Here is a 16,108-nt window from a genome sequence, read left to right on the forward strand (position 1 = left end):
TTTCCGCGACAAAAAAATGCTGACATCACGTGTGCGACCTGTGTTTACACTAGCCGACAGCATGGAAGCCCTCAGAGCTGCGCTCGCTTTATCAATTGTCCAAGCGCTTTCTGCTTGTTTGTTTTTGCAAGCGGAATTACTGCTCCTTGCGGAAGACCACAGACGAAGGACGAGGTTAAGAACGGGGGAAGTACTGCCGCCTACAGGTCTGGCATGTCCTTAACAACGTATTTATCCGGGTACGTGTGGACAGAGTTTGTTTTTAAAACGTGGTGGTGTGGATGCAAGTTTTTGGAGGGGCGGATATTCGTTTTTAAAAAACCCGGCTACGTGTGGTCTAGGCCTCAGTGTCACACCCTGTCCTGTCTCCCCATTCTGTTCAGTCCTGTGTCCATGTTAATTGCTCCCACCTGCCTCTCGTCTCCCAATCACCCAAGGTCCCAGCTCCTCCTGTATTTAAACCCTGTTAGTCCATTTTGTCTGGTTGGTTCATTGTTTCATTGTCCTGCGTGTTCCTGATGAAAATCCCTGTTTTAATGTTCCTGTCTGCCTGCCTGCCTCCTTCTTCACCCGCGTGTGGATCCTCATCTCCGTTTCACTCACCAGCACGCCTGACAGAATGAACCAACCCGACAAAGGATCCAGCGGGGAGATTCTCCCCTGGGAGTGCTTGCTTCAATTCCTGACCTCCAACCACCGGCCGGCTTCTCCTCCTCCAGCGTCGCCGTAATGAACTTGTTTAGAAAGTCGTTCAATACTGCGTTAACGAGTGATTGAAAAACAGCGGGGGCATTAGTCAGACCGAAAGGCATCACCAGGTATTCAAAGTGTCCCATGGGTGTCTTGAAAGCCGTTTTCCACTCATCTCCCTCGCGAACTCTGACTAGGTGGTAGGTGCTACGGAGATCTAACTTTGTAAAGATGGTTGCATCTTGAACAGGTTCAAAGGTTGAGGAAAGAAGAGGTAGGGAATATTTGTTTTTACTGGTTATTTGATTTAGACCTCGGTAATCAGTTCAAGGACGTAGGGTCCCGTCCTTCTTTGATACAAAGAAGAACCCAGCTCCGAGGGGTGAAGTGGAGGGTCTGATAATACCCATAACCAGGGACTCTGAGATATATTGCTCCATGCACTCCCTTTCCAGTCTGGATAGGTTGTACAAACGACTGGAGGGGAGAGTGGAACCAGGGAGCAGGTCTATACTGCAGTCGTAAGGTCGATGTGGGGGCAGGGATGCAGCCATGTCTTTGGAAAATACCTGATGAAGGTCATGGTATTCCTTGGGTACTCCTGTCAGGTCTGGCAGGGCAACTGAGGAGGAGATGGGCTTAGGATCTGTGAGGGAGGCAGACCTGTAGGCAGTGTGACAAGCAAAACGGGCTCCAAGACACAATCTGTCCTGTCTTCCAATTTACATGAGGATTATGTAGGGACAACCAGGCTTGACCAAGAACCACAGGTGACTGAGGGGAAGGGAAAACATAAAATGATGTTACCTCATAATGGTTTCCTGAAACCAGGAATTTTACCGGGACAGTTTGGTGGGTGATAGTCAAGGAGTTGCCGTCGAGGGAGGAGACCTTGATGGGAGTAGAAAGTAAGGATGTGGGGATCTTGAGTGAGTGCACCTAGGCCTGGTCCAACAGGTTTTGATCACAGCCTGAATCTAAGAGAGCAGAGGAAGCAGAAGAGTTGTGGTTATAAGATATGGTACAAGGCAATGAGCATCGAGGGTTAGCATTATCTGAAAACCGCCCACCAGTAACCTCAATCCTACCGGCGGGCTGGTGAGTTTAACTGGCTTGGGCAGTTGGAGACCAGGTGACCAGCCTGTCCACAATAGAAACATAAACCCCCTCTTAGACGTCGCTGCCGTTCCTCCGGTGTCAGTCGAGTCCGTCCAAGTTGCATGGGCTCTTCGGGAGGAGGAGATGGTGGTTCCTGGGGGCAAGCTCGATAAGGGGGTGAAGGAGCCCGGCGCGGTGCTGAAGAAGCAAAAGAGACACTCCCACTACATTCTCTTTGTCTTTTGTCTATGCGTATGGCCAGGGCAATAAGTTCCTCAAGGGTCGATGGTTCCTGACAGTAAGTCAGTTGATCTTTAATGCGATCATTTAGTGCTTGGACAAAGGCTCCCTTCAACATGTCACCGCTCCCAGAGAAGTTGGCTGCTAAAGTGCTGAATTCTATAGCAAAATCCGTTACTGTTTGACGTCCTTGATGTAGGTTCCAAATTTTCTTAGCCAGCTCCGTTTGGGACTCAACGTCCCCAAAATTTAAGTTAAAGTCAGCCAAAAAGTCAGTTAATGGCCCTTGGAGAAAGCTAGCTTGGCGACTCCTTGTTTCGGCCCATTGCAAGGCTTTGCCCCGGAGTAGACCCACTATATACGATATCTTAGCAGAATCATTAACAAAATAATCTGGGGATCTTTCAAATGCCAGTCTACAATGTAGCAAAAATCCCCGGCTTTTGCCGTACTCACCGGAGAAAGTTTCGGGAGGTGGAGAGTCCGCGACCCGGAAACAAAACTGAGCTGCAGACCTCGGAAGTGCCTGTGGGGTGGAGACAGCGGGGCCCGGGGCAGAAGCTTCTGAGGAGGGGGGTCCCAGGGTGGTAAGTTGTGTGTGGACTTGGCGCAACATGGTATCCATCTGAAACAGTCGTTGGTTAGCATTGGAGAGTTGTTCTAACAGAGATTGTATGGCTGATTCGTGGCTGGCGAGGGTTTCAGAGACGGTGGGGGAAACTGATCCTGCGACGGGGTCGGGACTGGGGCCGGATGATTCTGTCATGTTCTGTGGTATTCTTTTGACCCACGACATGCCGAATCAGAGACGGGAAGAGGGAGGTAAGAAAATAAATAATTTATTTTAGACTGGAGAACTCAAAGCGCTGCTCAAACTGATGCAGGATGTGCCAGGATGTTTGTCAGGAGGTGGCTAAAGGGCATGCGAAGGAGCACAGGTTGGTCTATGAAGATGGGTTGTAAAGGGGTCCTGATGAAGACGAGGTCCAGGGTTCCTGTGTGGTGAGCTTGAAAGGGTAGGCGGTAGGGGCATAGTGGAGAGCGTACAGCCAGGGGTTGGAGCTGAATGAAATGGAGCTGATGAAAAGTTCTTGGAAATGGCTGGAGGAGATGGGTCCTTGAAGGGATAAGAGGAAGGATTAATCTTGGTCCTAGTCTGGTAGAAATCTGCTTCACAAAAACATTTCTTAGTCTAAGTTTTAATCTTTGGCTTAACAATAGATTTTTATTCTGGCTCGAACTATGTTTATGTTTACGTTTATGTGCTTAGCAGACGCTTTTACCCAAAGCGACTTACTGCTTTGCACAATCTTGGCATTCTCTCGATAAGCTTCAAGAGGTAGTAGTCCATCAGGACTGTTGGTAAACCGTTTCAGGTGACTACCTCCTGAGGCTCATCAAGAGACTGCCAAGAGTGTGAAAGCAGTAATCGGAGCAAAGGGTGGACTTTTTGAAGAAAATAGAATATAATACATGTTTTCGGTTATTTCTCTTTTTGGTTAAGTACATAGCTCCACATGTGTTCATGCATAGTTTTGATGCTTTCAGTTTGAATCTACCAATGTAAATGGACATGAAGATAAAGGCAACACATTGAATGAGAAGGTGTGTCCAAACGTTTGGCCTGTACTGTAGAAATATGTGCTGCTGAACCTGGAGAGCACGTGAGCAGCTTGAGCAGGGAGTTGGTTCGGCGTGGAAAGATAAAATCTGCAGCAGTCGCAAACTCTGGTTCTAGCGTGTTGCTAAACTGGAGTCTAATCGTCTCCATCTGGAAGTTGGTTGGTGAGCTTTCCATGTCAGCCACAAATGGACTACTGAGCAGTTGGAGTCTCAATTTCTGGGCTTCAAAGATGGCAAATCGTTGCGTAAAGCCGGTGCTTAAAGCAGTGTTTTCAGTTTGTCCAAGACTGAGGAGAGCATCGCAGCAGACACCGATACTAGTAGTATGGACGCTGATGACTGTAAACAGAAAGGATAGGGCACTTCGACTTTGATATTTAATCTTGCAGCCCAAATAAAAATCGACTGCGGGCCAAGTTTGGCCCGAGGGCCTGAGTGTGACACCCGTGCTCTAGATTATAGGGAGAAAAGGCTGGAATCTGTAAACATGCAGCATGTTTCCTTGGATCTTTATCCGACTGATGAGTAAAAAAGTTTTTGACCAACTGTAGTTTTTGCCAGTTTGGAAACAAATCAACATTTTGTCATCTTGTTGTTTTGTTTGTTTTCATTTTAGCTTCATTGAGCTTTTTGTAAAGTTTACGTACAAGCTCGAAAAGAGATGTGTCGGCCTGTGGTAAATACAGCATCACACACACACACACACACACCCACACACACACCCACACACACACACACCCACACACACACACACACCCACACACACACCCACACACACACACACCCACCCACACACACACACACACACACACACACACACACACACACACACACACTGTACCTAATCTGACAGCAGAGATTAGCTGTTAGCTGTCTGCAGATTTATCAGTCCTCCTCATTCAGATTCCTGGGGTGGATTTATCCTTCTCCACTTCCCCCTGTGAGAAGCAACATTTACATACTGTCTGTTAGAGTGACGGTGTTTGTGGTGGTCTGTATTCTTCCTGCGCCTCTGCGTGTTTTCTGTTTGTGCTGTTTTTGGACCCATGGGTGATTGCTACCACCGCTGCGTAAAGCAGATTAGAGAGCTGGGTGGGTTTTAGTGGATAAAACACTGGATTTCTGAACTACCCTCACATCCAGGTATATAGTGCATACCAATGAACTCACATACAGACTTCAGTTTGAATCCCCGTCCTCGTTGGGAGGTTTTTTCAGTTGAATTTAAAGTGATTTTCAGCCTCCTATCACATTTGACAAAAAAAGAGACCAAACAAAATGAAACGGTTCCTGGTCATAATGGTTACAATGGTAAAATATCTTTCGATTTACGTTAAAGTCCCATTAGCTGTCACACACACTGGTGTGTGGTGAAATGACATCTCCGTATTTGACCCATCCCCGTGGGTATGCAGTGTAAGCGAGGCATGGGGCGCCAGGCTGGAGGGGGCGCCATAGCAATGATGCAAAAATGTTTTAGTCTGCATTTCTTTAGTTCAATAACAGCTGTGTTTTTGTCCCTTTGTTTATCTGCTACTTATTTAATTATTAACAGAGAAGCATATGTGATTAGGCGCCCCTCCGCATCTTAAAACCCCCCCACATACACACACACACATCCGGTTGAAGAGGATGGTTTTAAACATGAGCCACAGAACCAAGTTGAGTGTTTATTTTTGAGCACTTTGTAGAATAAAGTTGCATTAATAAGCGCCAACAGAGCCTAGCTCTGCGTGATGAGCAGCTCATGTCTAACGGGGACGGCGGGGGTAACCGAGACCAATTACGTGTCTGCAACTTCGAAAGTAGATAATTGCACCCCTGCGGCGAGCTGCAGCTGTGGCTGCGCTCGAGAACTATTTGGTGGGGCCTCTGAGTGTTAGGTCGGCCTCTTTAGTCGGCTTTTAAATCTCTTTTGAAAACTTATTTTAATGATTTGGCTTTTTACTCAGCATGAGAGCCTTTTTAGTGTTAGTTCTTAAGCTTTAGTTTTTATGCATTTTTATGTTGTGTAATGTTTTTAATCATTTTAATTTCTGTGAAGCACTTTGGTCGGTTTTATACTGTTGTATGGTGCTATGTAAATAAAGCTGCCTTGCCTTTAACCACCCAATCCAACCCTATAAAGCTGAGCGTCCAGTGGGGGGGCATTGGGTCCCATTCCTTTATCTTTGTTATAACCCGACTGTAGATTTCAGACCACAATCTTTGAGTTTCAGGGCTGACACGCATACCACGATGCCAGTAAAACAAAAGACGAACCAAAAAATCAGTCTGGTGATCATTGCTTGCTAAATCATGCTAGTAAGAACTGCTCTTTCATGTAAAAGTTTGACTTCCAGAATCAGAATTTTCAGGGTTGTTAGAAATGTAAAGGCATATTCTGTTAATATGACTTCTCTTTGAAATAAACCATTACAGCAGGGGTCTCCAACATGACACTCACAAGCTACCGGTAGCTTGTGACACACTTGAAAGTTGCTCACCTTGAAACAGCCAGCGAGTCATCCTGCCTGAGTTTTAATTAAAGAGGGACGGATTTTAAATTTGATGGCAAGCTTTCTTTTTTTTTTTTTTTTTTTTTGTAATTTCTAAGTTTGCTTGTTGTGGAAGTAAAATAAAAAATCTGATTCTTGCACAAATCTTACGGCAAACATGTACTACTGGAAATACACGTTAATTGCTCAGGTTGCAGAACAGATGCTCATTTCTGCATGCTATTACCGTGTGTTTTAAAACCAAGTTAGGACTTTTGATTGTACAACAGGAGGTACCTCCAAGGAGACAATAATGAGACCCAAGGTTGTTACACCCCATATTTCTATAATCTATCCGCTGTTTTGATGCTGCAGCAGATCAAAACTAAGATGCAGCTTCCTTCAATCTCTTCAGAATAAGAGCTCCTGTCAAATGCAGCCCCAAGACAGTTAGACAAACCACTAACTCTTCTAACTAAATCATTAAAGAGCAAGTCACCCCTTAAAAGAAGCGTACTTCACTCCTTCTTCATGTTTGAAAAATGCAACAAATGCGGTTGCCTAGCAGACCGAGAGGGTGGAGCCACTAACAAATACACACACTCACGACATTGTGACATCATAATGTACCAGTTTACATCATAGCATACCTCTTAGCCAATAGCGGTGGCAGATTTAAATTCAAATGCAGTGCAGAGTTTTTACCTGTCAACGGCACAACACTGACAGTTTCAGGCAGAAAATTTAAATTTTAACTAAAATGCACTAAAGTGCAAAACTATTGACTACACGTGTCTGCAGCACGATTAGACACACATTTATATAGTTTATCAGAAAAAAATAGTTGATTTGGGGGTGATTTACTCTTTAACTTTTCTAATTAACTCACTAACTTTTCTAACTGACTAACTATTCTAACTAACTCACCAACTCTCATAACTAACTCGCTAACCTTTCTAACTAACTCACAAACTCTCACAACTAACTCTTCTAACTCACTAACCTTTCTAACTAATGCACTAACTCTCACAACTAACTCTTCTAACTCACTAACCTTTCTAACTAACTCACTAACTCTCACAACTAATTTTTATAACTAACTCACTAACTTATTTAACTAACTTATTATTTTCTAACTAAATGGTAAATGGTAAATGGCCTGTATTTGATATAGCGCCTTCTAGGGTCCTGGAACCCCCCAAAGCGCTTTACAACACAATCAGTCATTCACCCATTCACACACACATTCACACACTGGTGGGGATGAGCTTCGATGTATCCACAGCTGCCCTGAGGCACACTGACAGAGGCGAGGCTGCCGAGCACTGGCGCCACCAGTCCCTCCGACCACCACCAGCAGGCAAGGTGGGTTAAGTGTCTTGCCCAAGGACACAACGACAGCGACAGACTGAGCGGGACTCGAACCTGCATTCTTCCGATTACGGGACGAGCACTTAACTCCTGTGCCACTGTCGCCCCAACTAACTCAATAACTCTTCTAACTAACTCACTAACTTACTTATTAACTATTCTAACCAACTCACTAACTCTTCTAACTTACTATTCTAACTAACTCATTGACTTTTCTAAGTAATCCACTCTTCTAACTAACTCACTAACTCCTATAACTGATTAACTTTTCTAACTAACTCAACATACTCTTATAACTAACTCACTAGCTCTAACTAACTCACTAGCTCTTATAACTAACTCAACTTACTCTTATAACTAACTCAGTAGCTCTTATAACTAACTCACTAATATTTCTAACTAACTCACTAACACTATTAACTTTAACTTATGCCTGACTCAACAACTTACTTATTAACTCTTCTAAATAACTAACTCTTAACTTACTATTCTAACTATTTATTTCACTTTTCTAACGCAACTAACTTTTCTAACTAACTTTAACTCTTATAACTAACTCACTAATTTACTTATTTAACTCTTCTAAATAAATCACTAACTCATAAATCACTAACTCTTAACTTACTAACTATTCTAACTCCTTAACTTTTCTAAACAACTCATTAACTATTCCAACTAACTTGTTAACTCTTACAACTAACTCCTCTAACTAACTCTCTACTTCTGCTAATTAGGTCACTAACTCTTCTGAAGAACAATACAGGAAGTTCCACAACTTAAGCTAAAGAGAAAACTGAGATTAAACAGACTTTCTATCTGAGATACAGTAGCCCAGAAGGGAAATAATAAAACAAGCAGTTTAACGTAAGTTGAGGTCAAATGGAACTTACGCTAAAATGGTGGTTATGCTAATAAATTAATTACATGTAAAACATAAGTAAAAGATAGCATTCAGGACTTGAACATTGGACCTCTAACTGTAATAGCTCTTTTCCATCGCCAGGTCTGGAACGGCCTGTTCTGGTTATTTTTCCATCCATCCATTCCATTCCATTCTCCTTTAGAGATAAGACAGGCCAGTTCCTTATCTGCTTTTAAGGCACTCCTGAAAACACACCTCTTTACCCTGGCTTTTAATACCTTGTGAGATGTTGGTTTCTATTTTTTATTTTATTTTAGCTGTTTTAGGTGATTCAAATGCGGTTTTATCAAGTTTTATCAAGTTTTTATTTTTAATATAGGGCTAGTTTAATTTTATGTATCATGTGTTTTATTTATCTTTGCTGTTTTCTTTCTAGTCAATTGTTTTAATGTACTTTCTGTACAGCACTTTGTTCCTGTGCTGGGTCTTGTAAAGTGCTTTATAAATAAACTGGATTGGATTGGATTGGATTGGATTATTTTTGGACCGGTATGTTCCGGTTCCAGTTTGGGTCTGAAATTTTCAGATGAGTGTTTTGGTCGCAGTTTGGGCCATCACGTAGGCAGGCGGTTAAACAAACCATCATGCATTATTTTAAAAGTTGTGAAACTCTTCAGTATTTCTGTGCTGCAATAGCTGGTCTGCAGAGCTAAAGACCAAAACAAACTGCCTACCACAGCCTCCGCATGACTCCAGAGTGCAGTCGCTAAGTCCAGAAGCGTGCCTCGCTGTCTCCGCTATAAATAGCATCCAGCACATTGTAGCAACTCCGTGTATTTCTCTCATCTGAAAAAATGTCCACTCCGGCTGTTTCTGTCTGTAATTATTAACTATATTGGGCGCCTCAGGAGAGGAAGGCAGCAACTCGCTCACACTGTTTACAGTGGGGATGGGGAGCTGCTGACGTCAACTGAGGCTATAGTCGGACGGTGGAAGGAATACTTTGAGGAGCTCCTCAATCCCACCAATGCGCATTCCGAGGAGGAACCAGAGCTGGGAGGCCTGGGGATGGACTGTCCGATCTCGGGGGCAGAAGTTGCTGAGGTAGTCAAACAACTACACAGCGGCGGAGCCCCGGGGGCGGATGAGGTTCGTCCTGGGTATCTCAAGGCTATGGATGTTGTAGGGCTGTCATGGTTGACACGTCTCTACAACATTGCGTGGTCATCGGGGGCAGTTCCTAGGGAGTGGCAGACCGGGGTGGTGGTCCCCATCTTTAAGAAGGGTGACCTGAGGGTGTGTTCCAACTATAGGGGGATCACACTCCTCAGCCTCCCTGGAAAGGTCTACGCCAAGGTACTGGAGAGGAGGGTCCGATCGATAGTTGAATCTCAGATAGAGGAGGAGCAATGTGGTTTTCGTCCTGGCCGTGGAACTGTGGACCAGCTCTATACCCTTGCAAGGGTGATGGAGGGGGCATGGGAGTTTGCCCAACCAATCCACATGTGCTTTGTGGATTTGGAGAAGGCTTATGACCGTGTCCCCAGGGGCACCCTGTGGGGGACGCTCCAGGAGTATGGGGTGGGTGGCTTTCTGTTAAGGGCCATTCAGTCCCTTTACCAGAGGAGCGTGAGTTTGGTCCGCATAGCCGGTAGTAAGTCGGACCTGTTCCCAGTGAGGGTTGGACTCCGCCAGGGCTGCCCTTTGTCACCGGTTCTGTTCATCACTTTTATGGACAGAATTTCTAGACGCAGCCGTGGTGTGGAGTGTGTCGAGTTTGGTGGCAGGAGAATCTCGTCTCTGCTTTTTGCGGATGATGTGGTCCTCCTAGCTTCATCCAGCTCTGACCTTCAGCTCTTGCTGGGTAGGTTCGCGGCCGAATGTGAAGCGGCTGGGATGAGGATCAGCACCTCCAAATCTGAGACCATGGTTCTCGACCGGAAAAGGGTGGCTTGCCACCTCCGGGTCGGGGGAGAGGTCCTACCTCAAGTGGAGGAGTTTAAGTATCTCGGGGTCTTGTTCACGAGTGAGGGTAGGAGGGATCGGGAGATCGACAGGCGGATTGGTTCGGCGTCTGCAGTGATGCGGACGCTGAGCCGATCTGTCGTGGGGAAGAGGGAGCTGAGCCAGAAAGCCAGGCTCTCGATTTACCGGTCGATCTACGTCCCAATCCTCACCTATGGTCATGAGCTTTGGGTAATGACCGAAAGAACGAGATCGCGGATACAAGCGGCCGAAATGAGTTTCCTCCGTAGGGTGGCCGGGCTCAGCCTTAGAGATAGGGTGAGGAGCTCGGACATTCGGGAGGGACTCGGAGTAGAACCGCTGCTCCTCCGGATCGAAAGGAGCCAGTTGAGGTGGTTTGGGCATCTGGTCAGGATGCCTCCTGGACGCCTCCCCGGGGAGGTGTTTCGGGCATGTCCTGCGAGCAGAAGGCCCCCGGGTCGACCCAGGACACGTTGGAGAGGTTACATCTCCAATCTGGTCCGGGAACGCCTTGGGGTCCTGCCGGAGGAGCTGGTGGACAAGGCCGGGGAGAGGACGGCCTGGAGCTCCCTAATTGGGATGCTGCCCCCGCGACCCGGACCCGGATAAGCGGAGGAAGACGAAGACGAAGACGAATATTTGGCTTTAATTTCTTCATCTTGGCCCGACACTGAGCCGGCGTCTGCTCTGATCCTTCGGCTGCCATCCACTGAGAAAAAAAACTACCGATCCGTCTAGCTCCTCCTGTGGACTCTCACGATGACGTCGAGAAATGTATGGAACTCTGAAGGTGACCATCACTTGCTGCTTTTTGCTGCAGTTTTTTCACTTTTATGCACAGCTAACGAAAATGCAAACAACGGAACTTCGTTTGTTTTCCTTTTTGCAAGTAGTGACGTATTTCTGTCAACCAATCAGTGGACTGTGTTGTTGCTCCACCCAAACCGTTCCGCTCCAGGAGTTTCTGGACCTACAACAGAAGGGAGCCCAAAAAGTCCTGTGACTGGTGCGGTCCGGGTTGGTTGTCTGGACCTGTTTTACAATCCAAACAGAAAAATGACCATTAGTCCTGAACGTCTCACCTCCTCATAAATAACAAGGAGTCACATTAATCACTAAATAAAAATGACAGGACTCTAAAACAGCCAAATGCTAAAGTATGAGAATTAAATATGTTTTTATTAATACCTCAGACAGCTGGAAAACCGTGCATTTGTGCAAATATTTCATTTTTTAAGAATGCTTCTTGCACATTTGCAAATGATTTGATATGATTTTGTGAACCATGATGAATTTGACTCAGTAATCATCATCCATCCTTTGATGTTCAGTATAAGCCTGCAGCATCCTCAGAGCTTCCCGGCAACTCTGAATAAATTCACAACGATGTGGTGAGTTCATGCAGAACACGTGGATTCCGACCACAGGCAATCATCCGTGCCGTCCACCCATGGCAAAATCGTCAGATTGCTTACAGCGCGGAGGAGCTTCGCTGCATGCAGAAAGTCGATTGGCTCTTGTGATAAATGGGTTGAATGTAAGTGCTCCACATGCAGCAGCGAGGAGTAATTAAGCTGAATGGATGGGGCTTTTGTTTTGGTTTAGTGGTCGAGGTAAACGAAGGGCAGCAGTGTTTCTCTAAACTCGGTTCCTCGCTCACTGACTTGTCTCAGACTTCCTCCTCTTTGCCTCCAGGAATGGGCCCGCACACCCAGATCTGGACCGAGTCTGTGCTGCTCGTATCGATTTCACAGCATGTGCGTTTTGCTTGTGTGTCTCTTTGTGTCTGTATGTGTGCTTTTACTTGGTTTGCAATCAGAGAAATTTCAAGCAAATGTGAGAAAAGCTCTTTTGTTCCATTTTATTTCCCAGAGATGTGGAGCGTCTTTAAAATCTAATTTTTTTGGGGGGGGATCTGTGCTGAACAGCTGTCTCACCATCATTTTAATTCAGCCTAAACCCTTGTTGTTTTCTGGTCTTCTCTCTGGTTCTTCCTCTTTCCTGCATCTCAGAACGACAGCGTGGCGGAGAGTAACATGGAGGATCCTCCGGAGAGTCTGAACACGTTGCTGACTGACATCTCTCTGGTGAGCTTAGCAGACAGGCAGACGGTCCGCATGGGTTTAGCTTCAATAAAAGAGGGGTTCAGTTAGGAGATGAGGATAGAATGGAAGCGCTTGAGGCCTGAGGAGGAGCGAACCGAGAGAGAAAAGGAGCGGTTCCTCTTTGCTGAAAGGAAAACATTTGTACAGATCATACATCACCAGCATTGTTTTATTATCATTTGGTTATTTTTCTGTCTGCTTCCATAAACCCACAATGTGATCATGTTTCTACGTCCATCCCACTGTCCTGTTTCTGTTTGATAACACTTTTAAGCCTGCAGGAAACCAGCGGCACCAAACCAGGCCCAGCCCATCTCCAGCTTACCCAAGTGGTCCGTCTCTGCGGAGTGTGAATGTTCAGTTTAACGTTTGGGTTTATTATTACGGTGCTGCTCGGAATAGTTTACACTGTTTCACCTGCACAGGCTCAGGCGTGGAAGCTAACAGAAGCTAATAGCCGGCTCTATAAATACCTGAAGCTTCTTTTTCACCAACAGCTTGATGTTACAGTGAAATGTCTGTGTGAAGTGAATAATGAGTCATTTGCGGGGTTTCGATTCCTTTAATGAGTCGTTCAGAACTATAGCGAGCCTAATGGGCTTGGCACACGGGAGGCGACATCGCCTCTCCTCCATTCATTTTCAATGAGACATGCGATAATCGCGGGTCTCCCTCCTACGCAAAATGCGAAAAACGTGTGTGTCAAATTTTGCGCTCGTGCACGTGTCGTGCACAGGCGACCCAGCGACGAGATCCCAGAAAGTTTAAATATTTTCAACCTTTCATCGCTGTCGCTCGGACGAGGACCAATCAGTGGAGGTTTCATTCACTGACCAATGAGCGGGCATGATGCTCCGTATATCTCCGAGCAAACATGGAGGAGAAGTGTATACTTGCTGTGACGGATTTCCCAGAACTGTACAATATTTCTACCAAAGAATATAGAGATGTTCAAAAAAGGCAGTGGCATGGGAAGTTGTTGGAGCCAGCATCTTGTGAAACATCAAATCTGCCGCTTTTTCAACTCTGAACCGCTTAAATAACCTTAATTCCCCCCAACCTGACACAGCCAATCAAAACAACGGAAGATACAATTTCGCCATAGAACAGAACGCGTTGACCGCTTTGCCGCTGCCGCGGGTCGCCTCCCGTGTGTCAGGTAATAAAAGCGACAGCGACGAATTTTGCTGATCGCGGTCGTTTGTCGCCTCCCGTGTGTCGAGCCCATAAGTCTCCTCCCTTTCCGGTTGGCTCATGAGTCCCCGGAAGAATGAAAAAATGAAGTGAAGATGCAAGTCAAAGGGGCTAAAAACGCTATTATCTAATCCGCTTTGCCTTAAGCCCTGAACAGCACATAGGTTGTACTGCAATTTAAATGAACAGTAGTGATGGGTGTTTCGACCACGCCAGTCATGTACTTTGAGATTTATTAGCTTGTAAAAGTTTGTAATTGGCATGACTACACACCAGAAATTGGTACGTTGCATATGTGACGTCACCACATAATCTCTTCTCCCCTAGCGTAGCTGCTACTTACCAAATGACCTGATTAATGGTGGTTCTTTCCTCCGTCACTTTCATTAAGCGCATTTGTATTCCTGGACTTATTTTCCACACAATACCTAAAGTACTGTGTTCTTGGTATTAACTCATTCACTGCCATTGACGACTAAAGTCGTTATTTGCATGTTTTACTGCGTGGGCGTCGGACGAGCCCCCGCACCGTGAGAACAAACATCCCAGCTCTAAAGCCGATCTTCATCCGCGTACGTCACATGTCACGTGATCAGGAAGCAGAACATCCATGTGTTAGGAGATTGTTTTGGGCCGCTGCTGTAAAAAAAGTGAGGTGCGAACCGGAAAAGCTTCTGCCGATCACAATTCAACAACGGATTATGAAAGAACAGATACAGCTCGAAATGCGCGGATTCTTCCTGATGTAAGAGGCCAGTCTCCGCTTTGTTTTGGCTTTGACATCATCCTAGCGCGCAACGCTCTGTGACTCTTTTTTTTTTTTTTTACCGAGTCACGCTCTGTGACTCTTAAAAAAACTGTAAAAACGGTGAGAAGCGCTGGCAGCGAAGGGCTTTACCATTCAGGAAACGGCTGGCGGCGAATGAGTTAAATTGTGTCTTTAAAATTCACGGACATCGTGTGAAATCCATGGCACAAAACAAATGGAATTAGAAAATAGCGTTTTTAGCCCCGTGTTTTCGTTCTTCCGGGGACCCTTGGTCCGGAAGTAGATGGGCGTGGCTAAGACTCCCTATAGCAGCAAACTAACAGCAAGACAACAAACAACAACACTTCCTGTAATGCAAGAGACAAACTACCGTAAAAAGTGTAGTAAATGATCCCTACCATAAAACACCCAAGAGTGCCAACACCAGATACCCACCAGTGCATGCCGGCTGGGATATAACAATGTATTTATCTACTTATCAACTTACTGTGTATGACTCGTCTTTGCTTGTCATCTAGAGTCTTCTGCTGCTGATCTGTAACTGGCAACAGCCATGAAACTGACGGGATGGCAGTGAGAATATGATTTTATTGCTTAGGAAAATGGACTGCAGTTACCTCATTCGACAAATTGCCCATTTAAGCAAAAGTTTTTGCTTCTGTTATATTAATACAGCAGCAGAAGTCTTTAATCTCTATGTCTATAGGTGGCGTTACTCAGCGGTTGAAACTAAACTAAAGTCATGTTGAATCAATATTTTTAAACCTGCTGAGTTTGCACACAGTTTTCTAAACTATTTTACCTTTTTATAACAATTTGCATAATTATTTCCATAAAAATCTGCCGAGGAAACAAAACTGGCTTTAGCATTTAGCATCAGTGTTAGCATGTTAGCCTTCTGCTACGTCCTGGTGAGCTGCCGTCGTTTGGACCACGGCGGAGAAGCATCACTGATGCGTGTGTGCAGTTCCAGAGCTCCTCTGCCTAATGTGATTAAGATCCTACACAAAGCCTAATGCTGCTGAGTTGGACCCCGTTTGGATTGAGGATAAGGTTTGGATCGGGTGAAGATTGGTGTAAACGTTACATCATTCTGGAACCTCTGAAGGAGCAAAAACAACAAATAATGTGAATAAATTAATTTTGTTGGGGTTTTTTGTGATGATCACAGAGATAACGAGACCCTGGATGGAGACGGAGCAATCAGAACTTTTTAGTTTGACCCGAACACAGTGATGATGAATATATCCTCTCACTTCAGGATGACGTTCAGTCCAGCACAACAGAGTCTCCCCCTTCCTTCAAGCCTCCCCCCCCACCTGGGGCCCAGAGGTACCCAAGCAGACGAGATGTGCTGATCAAGTGTCCCTCATCAGAGTCCTCTCACTCAGGCTTGTACTTCACAGCCCCGACCGCTAGCAACCACGGCAAAGAGCCCGGAAACGGGCCCGCCTCGCCCCCGCTGCACCACAAACGAGACCCGTCTCGGGACTACGCCACTGTCAAAAAGAAAGAGCCCAAAAAAGACAAAGTCACCTCCGCCCAGCTGGCAAAGGTCTCCCAGCTTAACATTGGTCCTTTCCCCAGGGTTCAGTCCCCAAGCAGAGGGACAAAACCCGCCGCCCCGTCCCCGTCACCCCCACCGCCACCTCCACTCCCCGCTCCTCCTCCCCCTCCTGCCTCTCTTCTCTCT

General features: G+C 45.8%; 1 protein-coding gene across 3 annotated transcripts in view; it reads left to right on the plus strand.

The window, feature by feature from the left end:
- Positions 1 to 16,108, plus strand: part of whrna (whirlin a) — a 267,355-nt gene that overhangs the window by 228,974 nt on the left and 22,273 nt on the right. For all 3 annotated transcript variants that reach the window (XM_054744704.2, XM_054744702.2, XM_054744703.2), the window contains 2 exons: positions 12,360 to 12,434; positions 15,677 to 16,108. The exon at positions 15,677 to 16,108 is cut by the window's right edge and continues 133 nt beyond it. In XM_054744704.2, coding sequence (XP_054600679.2) covers positions 12,360 to 12,434; positions 15,677 to 16,108 — 507 coding nt within the window. The remainder of the gene's footprint in view (positions 1 to 12,359; positions 12,435 to 15,676) is intronic.

The sequence above is a fragment of the Nothobranchius furzeri genome, chromosome 6 (genome assembly GCF_043380555.1).
Source record: "Nothobranchius furzeri strain GRZ-AD chromosome 6, NfurGRZ-RIMD1, whole genome shotgun sequence".
In the NCBI taxonomy this organism is placed as follows: domain Eukaryota; kingdom Metazoa; phylum Chordata; class Actinopteri; order Cyprinodontiformes; family Nothobranchiidae; genus Nothobranchius; species Nothobranchius furzeri.